Genomic DNA, 13363 nt, shown 5'->3' on the forward strand with positions numbered 1-13363 from the left:
CGTGCTGAACACTAGACTAAAATATTCTCAAGATCATCAGGAATACACTGAAACAAAAAATAAATATGCAATGGTATGAATGTGAAACCTTTTCCACCTCTAAACAAACGTCATACAATACTTAGCTCTTTTAGGGCCCAACACAATAACACTTGTCACCTGTGGATTTCAAAGCATATTTCAAAGGAACAAAAGATTTTGATAAGATAAGACAGAACTTGAAGATAGACATAAGCTATATCTGACTTCAAGATCAGAGTCATTTTGTCGACAGCACTGTGTGTGTGGAGGAGCCTTTGAAGTTAAGAAATACATATAGGGTGACTAGATAGCAAGTGTGAAAAATGGGGACCGGGAGTGGGGGGTAATAGGTGCCTATATTAGACAAAGCTGCAAATATTGGGACTGTCACTATAAAAATCAGAACCTCTGGTCACCTTAAATACATACGACTTACGTTCCATTTCTTGTCCAAGATACGAACACCAGCGGTTTCTCATATCTTCCACAGCAGCAATATCCTTTTCTTCCGTTTCATCCACCAGCAGTAATGGCAAGCATGGGACAATGAGCTCATTCATAATGATCAGCCCATTATTTACTTCCTGATCATCTCCAGACTCAAAGAGTGCTGCAGCATGTTCATTTAGTTTCTTCATGCAACATCATAAAAAAGGAAAACTTGTAAGTACTTAGCATTTCATGTTTCACGAAGTATCAGCTTTTTAAAAAAAGATTTATTCCTCACACAAAAAAAAAACAATTTGAAAAGCAGCAGTGACCATATCACAAGTTTTAAGTCAGGGCAATCTTGCAAATTCTTCACTAAACAGGTCAGGTCTTAGGCTATTCTTCCCTCTAACAGACCCATGAACGGGGGCCTGATTACTCGTAATTGTTTTAGCCATCCCTGCCGAAGGCTAGATGCCCACTCCCTCTGTTGCTACTTCTTCCTGTGGCTGATTAAAATCAAGTTGGGGGCGGGGGCTGGAAGAGAGAGAAAAATCTATTTCTACTGCTGCCTTTTCTAGCATTAGTCTCCTGTCAACTTGTCGCACTGTGGCAATGTGGCCGTTTGCTGTCCAAAACTAGGGTGTACCACTATTCTTTGCCACACTATGTGTAGCAGTGGACAGGTTCATCATAATGCCCCATCAAAACAGGCAGCTACATACTCTGTAGGAACAACAGAAATTATAAGTTTTCCTTTTAATCCTCATATTCTACATTGCTTCCTTCTCCATTGTCGGCCCTGTTCTCACAAGGGGAGGGATGCCCTTAACTGGTTACATTAATATACAAAGGGTTTTTTAATTGCAACTTTGCATAACAATTACCTGAGGTTGTCTACTATTTCACACGTGCAACAACTACAAAATTAGGGTCATATTCCACTTACTAGCAAACATTCTCTTCTGTAATGGGATATCAGCTCTTCATCATGCCCTCTATACAGGCCTTTGGACAAGAGTTCTTTGTTATTCTGGTAAGCATAGATAAGGTAAAGCAAGGCTTCCATATAACTAAAACACACACAAAAAATATATATACACACATCAGATTTATAATGCCCTTGTACAGGTAGGTATCATTTGTTTCTGTATCTTTTCAAAGGACAATACAATAAAAAAAGCATTCAAACACTCACACTTGATATGGTTTCCCTTGGTATTGATTAGGACATTTTCTCCTCAATGCACATCAGTACAACTTTCTGTTGCAACCATAAGATGGATCCAAAGCTGAAATCAATGGGAGGTTTTCCATTGACTTCAGATGGCTATGAATTAGGCCTTATATACACAGGAAAACAGTTTTCTTCTACACATTCGTGACACATTTGGTCTGATTCTTCACTATCCTGCAATTTGTGTAGCCATTTAAACCTTTGCAAATTGGGTGTGGAATAGTGTGATTTCATTTTTCAAGTATGACCTTCTAAGAGAAAACTTATTTTCAGGTACATTAATTATAATGTCCCCAAATTACCACTTGTATTTAGACTGATGGAAATGTTCACAGATGTGTGACTGGCATGGTCTCCCCAAAAGCAAATATTTGTATCAGTAGTCTACTGGCAATTTTCACCTTAATCTAAAATAATGACAGAGATATGTACATTACTGTCAGGGGGATGAATACTAAAGAACCCGACAACAAAATTTGATGATAGACAAAACAGACCTCACTTCTTTGACACTGGTTGTCAAAAAGGATTAGCGAGTGTTTCATCTTTCACTTCTAGTGAATACATTAGGAAACTTTGGCATAGTCTGAGTTAGAGAAACAGAAAGAGAAAATGAAGGCATGTACCCTCTAAAGATGCCTCGAAATGAGTACTCATGTAAAGAAAAAAATAATTTTTGTACAAGTGAACAGCTTAAGGTGAAAGCCTCAATAAAAAAAGTTTCAGCGAAACAGAGCACCGAGGTGTATTTGCTGCAGCTATACTAGTGAGCATAGGAGGCTAGCTCTTCTTTGGACATTTTCTGTACTTTTAACATTACATACACATGAAAATCATACAGAACACATGCAAGGATATACCAGGGCCTTCACAGTGGAGCAACTTACAAATTTGGATGTTATAGCAAAAATTCTTGCTGTTAATCCCTAAATGCATGACCTTGCACTATTACATTCCATCCCATTTCTATTACTTCAGGTTACAAGGTCATCCAGACTTCCTTGTATGATAGTCCGGTCCTCCTCTGTATCAGCAATACCTCCAAGCTTTGTGTCATCTGCGAAGATAGTGGAGTTCCTCAGGGACTGGTCTTGGGACCAATCTTATTTAACATTTTTACTACTGACCTTGGCACAAAAAGTGGGAATGTGCTATTAAAACCTGTGGATATCGCAAAGTTGGGAAGTATTACCAATACAGAGGAGGACTGGAATATGATACAAGAATATCTGGATGACCTTGTAAACTGGAATAATAGAAATGGGATGACATTTAATAGTGCAAAGTGCAAGATCATGAATTTAGGAACCAACTACAAGACTTTTTGCTATAACTGGGGACTTATCAGTTGGAAGTGACAAAGGAGAAAGAGCTAGATATATTGGTTGATCACAGGATGACTAAACCACCAAGGTGATGCGGCCATGAAAGAGGTTAATGTAGTCCTAGGATGCATCAGGCGAGGTATTTCCAGTAGAGGCAGGGAAGTGCTAGTACTATTATACAAGGCACTGGTGAGAACTCATCCGAAATACTGTGTGCCGTTCTGGTCTCCCAAGTTTAAGAAGGATGAATTCAAACTGGAACAGGTGCAGAGAAGGGCTAGGAGGATGATCAGAGGAATGGAAAACCTACTTTATGAGAGAAGACACAAGGAGCTTAGCTTGTTTAGCCTAACCAAAAGAAGGCTGAGGGGAGATAGAACTGCTCTCTATAAACACATCAGAGGGATAAATACCAGGGAGGGAGGGGAGCTATTTAAGCTAAGTACCAATGTGGACACAAAAACAAATGGATATAAACTGGCTATCAATAAGTTTAGGATTGAAATTAGACAAAGACTTCTAACTATCAGAGAAGTGAAGTTCTGGAACAGCCTTCCAAGGGGAGCAGTGGGGGCAAAAAACCTAACTGGCTTTAAGACTGAGCTTGATAAGTTTACAAAGGGGATAGTATAATGAGATGGCCTATGACAGCATGAGGCCCATTGCTGACTGCCAGCTTCAAAAATCCGCAACATCTGGAGACAGGGCACTAGATGGGGAGGGTTCTGAGTTATTACAGAGAATTCTTCCCCAGGTATCTTCCTGGTGGGTCTTGCCCACATGCTCAGGGTCTAACTGATCACCATATTTGGGGTTAGGAATGAATTTTCCCCCAGGTCAGATTGGCAGAGACCTCGGGGGATTTTCTTCTTCCTCTGCTACATGAGACATAGACCACTTGCAGGTTTAAACTAGGTAAATGGTGGATTCTCTAGAACTTGAAGTCTTTAAATCATGATTTGAGGATTTCAGTAATTCAGCCAGAGGTTAGGGGTCGACTACAGAAGTGGGTGGGTGAGGTTCTGTGGCCTGCCATGTGCAGGAGGTGAGACTAGATGATCACGATGGTCCCCTCTGACTGTACAGTCTATTTGGAATGGCAGTTTATGGAATGGAAAATAAACTGAAAGAGAAAGATTATTTGCAATAAAAAGGAGTTGGCTGAGGGGGTTGTGTTTTTCACATTCACAAGAATGAGATGTGTCCCAGTACTGCAGTTTCAGAACATTAAGGAAAGCCATGGTGATTGTGGATGGCATCAATGCCCTCTTACAGCACTAAACACTGTGCCTGAAATTATATAGTGGTGGTACAGGCACTGTCCCCATCCATTCTCTCTCAAACTTCAGAGTTCAAGGACATATCCATGAAATTCAGAGGAGAAAGAGAGGCAAACAGAGAGCATACATACACAGAAGCAAGTGCTTCAAGGAATGACAATTCCTAGTTAGTATTCACTCCTCCTTTGGGATAGCCACAGGTGATCAACCAAGCAATACAAGCCGTATCAATCAATCAAGCCCAGGTGGAAGGAGGGCAGAGAAGTTCTTTATGAAGTGACTTATGTTACTCTTCCAAGCTAGACATCCATCTAAGACCATGGTATCCAGATAGTAATGCAAAATAAAAGTATTGAGAGAACACCATGCAACAGCTCAATGGATCTCAATGATGGGAACATTGTACAGGCAAGACATTTGCTGTGTTAGTCCTACCGAAACATGCTTTAAGATTCTCAGGGAGTGGGACTCTGGCTAAGACATAAAATGTCTCAACACACAGTTTTAATCCTGGCTCAACCAAGTTAAGCATGGATGGCTCTGTGGCCACCACCAGTCCATGCCTGGGCAATGTCCCCTCCTGACCTCAAGTCTGATCTTCAGGGCTCCATGTGCTGGGACTTTATCTCCAGGATGGGGTATCTGACCAAAAAGTTCTTGTGGTAGTAATCGCTGATGACTTCAAACCTCTCAAGGCCAGTTCTCAATAATACGTCCATGTTACTGATAAAAATCAAACTATCTTATGGCCAGTAGTTGCCACTAACACACATATGAAATGCCTGCTGCTGTCTTGTTTAAGCACCACCCATGTTTCAGATCCGTAAGAGGATCGGCAGTACAAAGGTCTGATAAATCTGTACTTTTGTATATACTTTCACCTTCTTTTGTCTCCAAACCCTACAGAGCTCTTTCATGGCTGAGGCTGCTAAACGGTCTATCCTGAGGATGTCTGGTTGGCTGCGCCCATCTGACGACAAATTATTGTCTAGAGAGCTGAAATCATCCACTACTTCCGGCAGCACAGATGTCTTGAATCACGACTTTTGCCCTGACACTGGATTTTTGATTTTGCCCAAGGGCAGCTGCCCTTTAGCAGAAGCAATCCTGTCTTTCACGTCATATGCAAGCTGTCTGAAGAGGATATCATCTGCATAATCCAGGTTGGTAAAAGAAGTTAAACTGACAATTATACTGTTATTTGTGGAGACTTGCTCAAAGAGCCAATCTATTGTCTGGCAGAATGGCGCTGGGGCCAAGACACATCCCTGCTTCACCTGGGATCTACTGTAAACTCTGTTAGACCTTGGGGTCCTCCATTGCACCTGTGTCCCTGAGTTATTACGTAGATCTTTAATTCACCTCAGGATGATATTGGGAACATCAGTGCCTTGTGGGCCTTCCGGAGGGCAACTCAATTAACAGAATTGAAGGCTGACTAAGTCTCCATATGCTGCTGTCAAAGGACGACTGAATTCTTGATGGATCTCAGATAAAAATGAAGAGCAAGTACAACGTCCATTGTAGATCATCCAGCAGTGATACCTGACTGCCCTGGGTGATGGCGTTTCACAACGTTAGCCTGGAGCTGGGTGAGTAGGACATGTATAAAAACTTTTCCGGTAACAGAAAGCAAGGTTATGGGCCTGTGTCTCCTAACTCACCACATAGGCATTACCCCTTACAAAGTGGGATGATGATCCCTTCCTTCTACTCTGCTGGTACCTTCCCTGTACAAATCTGGGGGGAAAAAAGTTGGTGTAATGCTACACTTATGGGCTGAATGGAGCAACTGAGAAGTTCGGGGTTATGACATCAGATCCAGCATCATGCCTGCTTTGCAATTTCTTTATGGCAGAGCAGACCTCATCCAAAGTAGGTACTCTACACAGATTTTGGGTTCAGTGACTGCATCTACTAGTACTGTGACCAGATCTGAGCTTTGAGTCACTTCAGGATGGTTAAGTGCATACTCAATATTCTTTTCATCTTTGCAGGACTTTCTTTGGGTTGAGCATGTTTTACCATCATCCTTATTTATCCACATAAACCCTGTGCAAAGTCCAGTTTTGGATCAATGTGATAGAATAACTCTGAATGCAGGTTGTAATTTGTTAGGCCTTATTCCCTCTTTCACTAAGTTCTCAAAATAAGCTTAAATGCTCAAGCCCCCTCTGTATAATAAAAGGGCGATGCCGGCAGGTGATTCTTAGTAAGAGATCCTTGACTTTGGAAATTGCTCTCCACTTTGGTCTTCAGAGGTTACATTTACTAACCTACCGGGCATTTTGGAAAGCCAGTTGCCCCTCACTTCCCCCCCCAAATTATTGAGGATAGTGGAGATGATTATATTTATGGGTGGTTCTTCTGTATTGTGTCATTTTAATTTATGCAACAAATTGTCAAATATATACAGCTGCCCATTCTAATATACTCAAAGCAATATTGGTCTTTTCTGAAAAAGAATGGTGTATTTGCAATACACTTACAAATTATATTTCTTTTACATTTATTATTTTTCCATACATTTGGTTTATCGTTTACATTGCTTTCCCCCCCTCAGAAACTGAGTATTTAATGTAACCAATTTAAAGTAACCCCGCAGTCTGAATTCTATAATGTCTCTTCTTACCTCTTTTTTTGAAAAAGTTCCAATCCTACCATGAGATACATGGTTGTTTCTCTGTAATTTCTATATTCTTGATGCCATCTCTGCACATAAGAAAGTGTATTAAGAATGTTCATTCATACAAAGGAGAGATACATTTTGCCCTCTTCACACAGCATTGCATACATATAATAAGGACTCATGAATGGTATGAGGGATAAATCAAAGAATTTGGAAAATATTTTTCACATAAAAAGAAAAAACATCTAACTGTTTAAATATTTGTCACACAAAGGGAAAAAGAAAATTTTAAAAGTTGGTAAAGTGACAAAACAAAAATTCCATAGGATTATGTTTATAGAATTCATTGCCATTTGAAAGGAACAAATACAGCAGTCTAAGGGAAATTCCTGGCAGCATTGTAAAATGTCCTTTTCATCTCCTGGGAGTAGGAAGGAGAGCGACCAAAATAGGATTATCTATGTTTTGGATTTCTGTCATGCTGAAGTATTTACATGAACATATATATATGGTCTGTATGGAGTATGCTGAAGTATTTACATGACCATATGACCAAGTATTTACATGACCATATATATATGGGCTGTATGGAGTATGCTGAAGTATTTACATGACCATATGACCAAGTATTTACATGACCATATATATATGGGCTGTATGGAGCAACTGAGACGTTTGGGATTATGTCATCAGATCCGTGTGTGTGTGCGCACGTGCGTGTAAGTAAAAATCAGGCTCTAATTTTAATCTATAAACAGGGGAAGCAAAACGTTACAATACTGCAAGCCAAAAGCAATGTGGTTTGTACTGGAGTTACTTTTCCAATATTCTATAGGCAAATGAATGTTTTACTTCAAATTTGAAGCATGTTTCTATTCCAGTCGGTTAGAATGGCAGCTCTTAATTGGCTGCAAGGGACAGAACTCCAACCCCAGCATGGCTCGCCAGATATCCATTTATGGTAAAATTCCCCCCAACACGAAGAGCCTGCATGAGGTTCCATGAAACATTTACTGTCTATATATGATAAATCCTAATTTGACCTTTGCAGATATAGATATCTCTCCTGCCCCAATTTAGCAGAAAAAGGTGTTTAACACATGTGAAAGGGGGAGAGGTGGCACCCAGGTGTGACACAGCCAAGATCTGTAGTGTACATCTATGTGAAGTTATGCAGGAGTGGGAAGGAACTTGAACCCAGAACAGAAAAAGAAGTGTGGCAAAGAACCTGCCACGCTGTGAATCCTCCAATCCTTCCCCTACTCTGGGGAGGGAAAGCACACAGAAAGGCCACCTAGCCTATTTCAGGCCTTTAGGCTGGTGAAGGGGCGCAGAGCATCTCTGTCTTCCATTGGTTAGGTGAGGGGGGAAAATTGCCTTCTGTTTGGCTCTATTGGCAAAAAGATGAGGTTTAAGTGAGGCATGGGGACCTGTGTGTGAAAAGAAGTGCATCTGAAGGATTTAGGCCCCAATTCATTTAAAGCACATGTATAACTTCAAACGTGATTAAATGCTTTGCTAAACAGACATCACTTGATATTTAGCTGGAATGTGACTAATTTCTCAGAAATGACTTGTAAAAGTTTCATTCTTGAGTAGTATTTGTCAGCATTTTAAAGTCAGAATGTATTGATCAAGTACTTCAAAATTCAAGGGTTTTGGGGGAGGAGGATGGCAAGAGATTAATCTGCAAGTAGTCTCGGTGTGAGACAGGATGTACATGAATCTGATTCTCGCCAATACATTGGGAATGACGGCATACCAGCTGGAGATAAACAGTAGCCAGGTCCTACTGACCTGATACCACCCATGCTATTTTACTAGATGCCGACTTCTTGTCGGAAAAGCCAATTAATTCACACTGAAACCACGGGGTGCTGTTAATGATATCAAGTCATTAGGGAGTTGGCCAAGACCAATAAACTGTCTTTTAATTATGGTCCTAGTCAAATTTGTCCTCCCCAAAAATAAAGGGTCTTTCAGCAGCTGATCTATACATCTTATGGCATGAACTTGGGAAATTTGGTTAACAAGATAAACTGTGCACTGTAAATAAACAAAAGATCTTTTCTGAATTTTAGTAGATAATTATTCTCTGTTACAATTTATTAGGAAAGAAAAAATACTGGCCTCATACTCCTCCATGTTTACTTCATCAGGCTTTATCATTTCAAGTTTGGCTTGAGCCACTTTCATTATGTTGCGGCACCTTAAAAACAAAGAAAGAAGAGTTGCAAAAAAATTAATTGGTGGTAACTGAAAACTCACAGACACATGCTAACACTGCAGAGTTATTAGCCTAAAATACTGCAAGTAAACATTATTAGAGCACTACAACTTTGACAAAAGTACAGACAGGAAGTGTGATTTCCTGTATACTTCTTGAGTTCCTTGCCATGTATTCACAGGCAGAGGGTACAGGACTTTCTCATAATTACTTTACAAATATGTAAATCAATCACTATATTTTAACTTTCTTCCTCTACCAAAATGCCCTATCAGTTTTTTAAAAAAGTTAAAAATCAGGTGACTTAAACCTCCCTGAACTTGTAACTATTTTTTTAAAACAATCTTAGAGCATTAGGATCTGAAGCTTCAAGTGCTGGTACTGTGAAGGATTCAGAGTGCAGTACTATATTCTTTCAGTTTGTGTTTTTAAATAGGTGAACAGTTGGTAATAGTTAGGGTGGAGCACAGAAAATTGCCACAGTGAATTAGACAAGCTGTCCATCTAGCCTGGTGTGCTGTTTTTTTGTTTTTACCGTGACCAGTACAAGTTGTTTCAGAGAAAGGAACAAGAATATGTAATGGTAAACTATGGAATATTACACCCATAGTGAACATCTCTTCCTAATCATCGATTGATTTATGCCATCAAACATAAGGATTTCTCTTTAATGTTACTCTATCTAATTTAACCGTGGATGTTCCCATTATCCACATAAATATTTAATTCTATCCTGAATGCTACTAAGTTCTTGGCTGCACTGATATATTGCAGCAAGTAGTTTCACAATTTAATTATGTATTTCTTAAAAGTAATATTTCATGTTGAAAATTGCAACATTGTGTAAAGGAAAACCATTCTGAAGTGGTGGCTAGGCAAATATATTGTTCATGATGGATACTTAATACCCATGTTATACATACAATACATAAAGCAGAGTTAAATATTGTATCCTCTGAATAAAAAATGTAATAGTATAAGATTAGCACATCTCATTTTCCCATTACCTTTCATCAAAGCTCAGATTGTGATCTCCAAACTGTTCCAGTAATGTTCTCTCAATTATTTTCTTTGGTGCCTCGTTTTGCATGAAATAGACAACTGCATGATGCAAACGGTAATCACATTCAGGTGGTGGATCATCCTGAGCCAATTTTAGTAGCCGTGCATACTCCAATTTAATTGCCTACATAATTTAACCAAAAATATCAGTTTTTTTTCTAGTTAGCCCTTGACAAGTGAATTATTTTTATTTCTGTGAAGTTAACATCCTCATATTGCTGGCCATGCTACAAGATGCTTAGTAATCCCCCAGCCCTGTCCTACTTAAACATATTCCCAAAGTACCCTTGTAATGGGAGTCATTTAACATTTAAAAACAAAACCGAGGTTGTTCCTCTCTCTCTGATCAGCTATCACTGGCATATGGGCAGAACTTCAACATCATTTTCTCACCTCCTCAGGGAAGATTTAGCTTTTTACTATCCAACCACTTCTCCCACCGTCCCATCTTTTTACCCAAGGTAAAGATACCTACTATATGTATCTACAGCCAGAAGCTGTACAGGACAATTGCAGCCATTTTAGCCCGTGAATTATTCTGAAAGCTTTTATGTTGAAAAATAGTTTTTGCCCACGGTTAAAATGCAAAATTTATTTTCAGAGAATGTTTAATGAACGTGTAAAGCTTTTTAAAAATATATTTAAGCGTGATGGAAATGGTTTACACTAAGAACCTAACTATCTGATTTCTACTGAAAACAAATACTTAAAACAAGTTTCTATCCTGCCTTATAAGGCCTTAACAGTATAAACATTTAGTATTTTACACTGTTTTTCCATTACGCTAGTGTCACAAGAAATACTTTTCCATCTTTGCAGGCACTATTTTTTTTTAACACAGAAATTCTAGTTTTCCTGAAAACTTCAATTGTGCTCATTAACTACTTAATTATGGACTCTGACCACTGTGTAGAACAAAAGACAAATCGCTGAGAGAAATGGTGACGGATCTTACTGTATTTCAAGATTTTTTTTCTAAAGGTACAAAAATGGTCAAGCACTATGGTAAACAAATGTCAACCTGAACTAGAGTGAATGTATACAATGCCTCTATGTAAGATAATGTATATTAACACTGTAACAAATCTGGAACACAACAGAAAAACAACAGGCAGTTTCAAAGCACTCAGTAATAAACATCCAGTTTCATACTCCAAATTCCTTTCTTCCCAGACTCTTGGCAAGGCTACTCATCTCTGCAAGACTTATCACCATTTCTTTCACATAATTAAAATCTCTTCTTCTATACAGGTTTCTACCAGTTTCCAAAACTTTAACTAACATTTAACAAACATAACAGTCTTTTTTCACAGAATAAACTGGATATTGCAGGTAGTTCCTCCTTCTACTTAGGAATTCAAGGGTTTCCTTCTTGTTCCTTCCAAGACACTCAATGTATAGGTGAAATGCTATACATTTAGAGGCATGTGAAGACCGGAGAAAGCCCTCATCTCGTTTTCAAGGGTGGGATTTTAACTAGCCTAGTGGAATGCAGAGGTGTATGTCTGTGTGTGTGTCTATGCGTTCAATTTTATTCTTTTCCTTGGACATACCAAAATACTATTGACAAGCTTTGCATGATCTGAACTGAAAGGATCGATTATCAGGTCTAATTAAGTCAAGGTAACTATACCAGCCAAAAAGCATCTCCAATAGGACTGTTTGCTGGTACAGTTATAGCGGAATAGTTACACCAGCCAACCCTTTCTAGCATGGACAAGGCCTGAGACAAAAGCACTTGATATATACCACTTTACAGACAGTCTACCAACAGAAGAAAAGAACTGTTTCCATATACATTTTTGACTTGACCTAGGACAGTAACAGGCATCTTATCTGAGTTCTAAGATTCTTATATGCTGAGGAAAATAATAGTTTTTTCTTTATACAATATACAGAAAACGGGATTACGGTACAACTAATATATCAGAGAAAGATTCTTTCAATTTCTCAAAGCAAGCTATATACAAAAATCCTGAAGAATATGATTTGCTAGATTCTGAAAACTAAGACAACTACCCTATAAAGACTTCAGGTTTCAGTTTAGAAAGAGTGACTCATTTCAAATATGTTTCAACAAGAATAGTAAAGCAAACATATCCGAAAGCAAACTAAAGAAAAAACAGAAAATTATCTTTGTAAGCACTATTATACGTAAAATACCATGCAAAACATAAAATGGCATATAATTTTATTAAGCACAGAGCAGCTAAGAGACTATGGAAAACCACGCTGAAGTAACGTGAAGTTGCACTTAATATTCTTCAAGTTAGGAAACTGAGTAAGCCACTTCACTATCAAATTGCGCATTTAAGCCAAAGTATTAACTGAAAATATCGTACGTATGGTTTTTATATACAAGTACACCATCGCCAACCCCAGAAAGGTAAGCAGAATAGAGCTGAGTGTGAAATGGTTCTCTCATCCCATGGGAATTTTTGAGATTTAAAATATTTTCCCCATATCAAATCAGGACAAAAAATAGTAATCTCTGAAGTTTGTGTGAACTGAACAAAATTTCAAATCAGATCAAACAAAATATTTTGTTTCCATTATGACCTTTTCCCATATATATTTCTTACTATGCATTAAATAGAACTTCAAAACTAAAAGTCATTTCAAACCAAAAAGTGGCACTTTTCATTTGAATTTTTCAAAAAACAGGAAATGCATTGCAATGACCTTTTCCCATAAAAAAGTTGTTTTGATGAATCCGCATTTTCCAATGAAAAATGTTTAATTGAAAAATTCCTGGCCAGCTCTATCAGGTAGGAAAAAGTAAACTCCCACCACACTTTCTAACCAAACTAACTCACTATATATGGTAAGAGTATAGAAGGCTGTATCTGTCTCACCAGAAATTATGCATATTTAAAACAAATGTTAACACACACACACTCCCCAAGGTAAAAAAACATTTCAAGTTCCATTTTTTTCCTTTTAAGGTACCATAAACACACATTCTCACTTGGGGGGGAAAAAAAAAGATTCTGCACTATTTCCTGGTGGCTCTTCCACTGGCACACTGATGATTCAAAATCTTATGCATTAGCAATTCAGAAAATTTACATATTAAGGAAAACTAACAACATCTGGGTATGGTTTTCTAAATGTAATGTTACTTTAGAAAGTTAAAGAATGGGCACCCCAAAC

The 13363-nt window shown here is 38.4% G+C and overlaps 1 protein-coding gene across 4 annotated transcripts in view; it reads right to left on the minus strand.

Annotated features, from left to right (window-relative positions):
• Positions 1 to 13363, minus strand: part of USP25 (ubiquitin specific peptidase 25) — a 147095-nt gene that overhangs the window by 1639 nt on the left and 132093 nt on the right. For all 4 annotated transcript variants that reach the window (XM_084619796.1, XM_084619797.1, XM_084619799.1 and 1 more), the window contains 5 exons: positions 10156 to 10334; positions 9052 to 9130; positions 6925 to 7004; positions 1400 to 1523; positions 458 to 653 (listed from right to left, as the gene is read on the minus strand). In XM_084619796.1, the coding sequence (XP_084475922.1) occupies positions 458 to 653; positions 1400 to 1523; positions 6925 to 7004; positions 9052 to 9130; positions 10156 to 10334 (658 nt within the window). The remainder of the gene's footprint in view (positions 1 to 457; positions 654 to 1399; positions 1524 to 6924; positions 7005 to 9051; positions 9131 to 10155; positions 10335 to 13363) is intronic.

Source organism: Lepidochelys olivacea, assembly GCF_965140295.1.
Source record: "Lepidochelys olivacea isolate rLepOli2 genome assembly, chromosome: 1".
Taxonomy (NCBI): domain Eukaryota; kingdom Metazoa; phylum Chordata; order Testudines; family Cheloniidae; genus Lepidochelys; species Lepidochelys olivacea.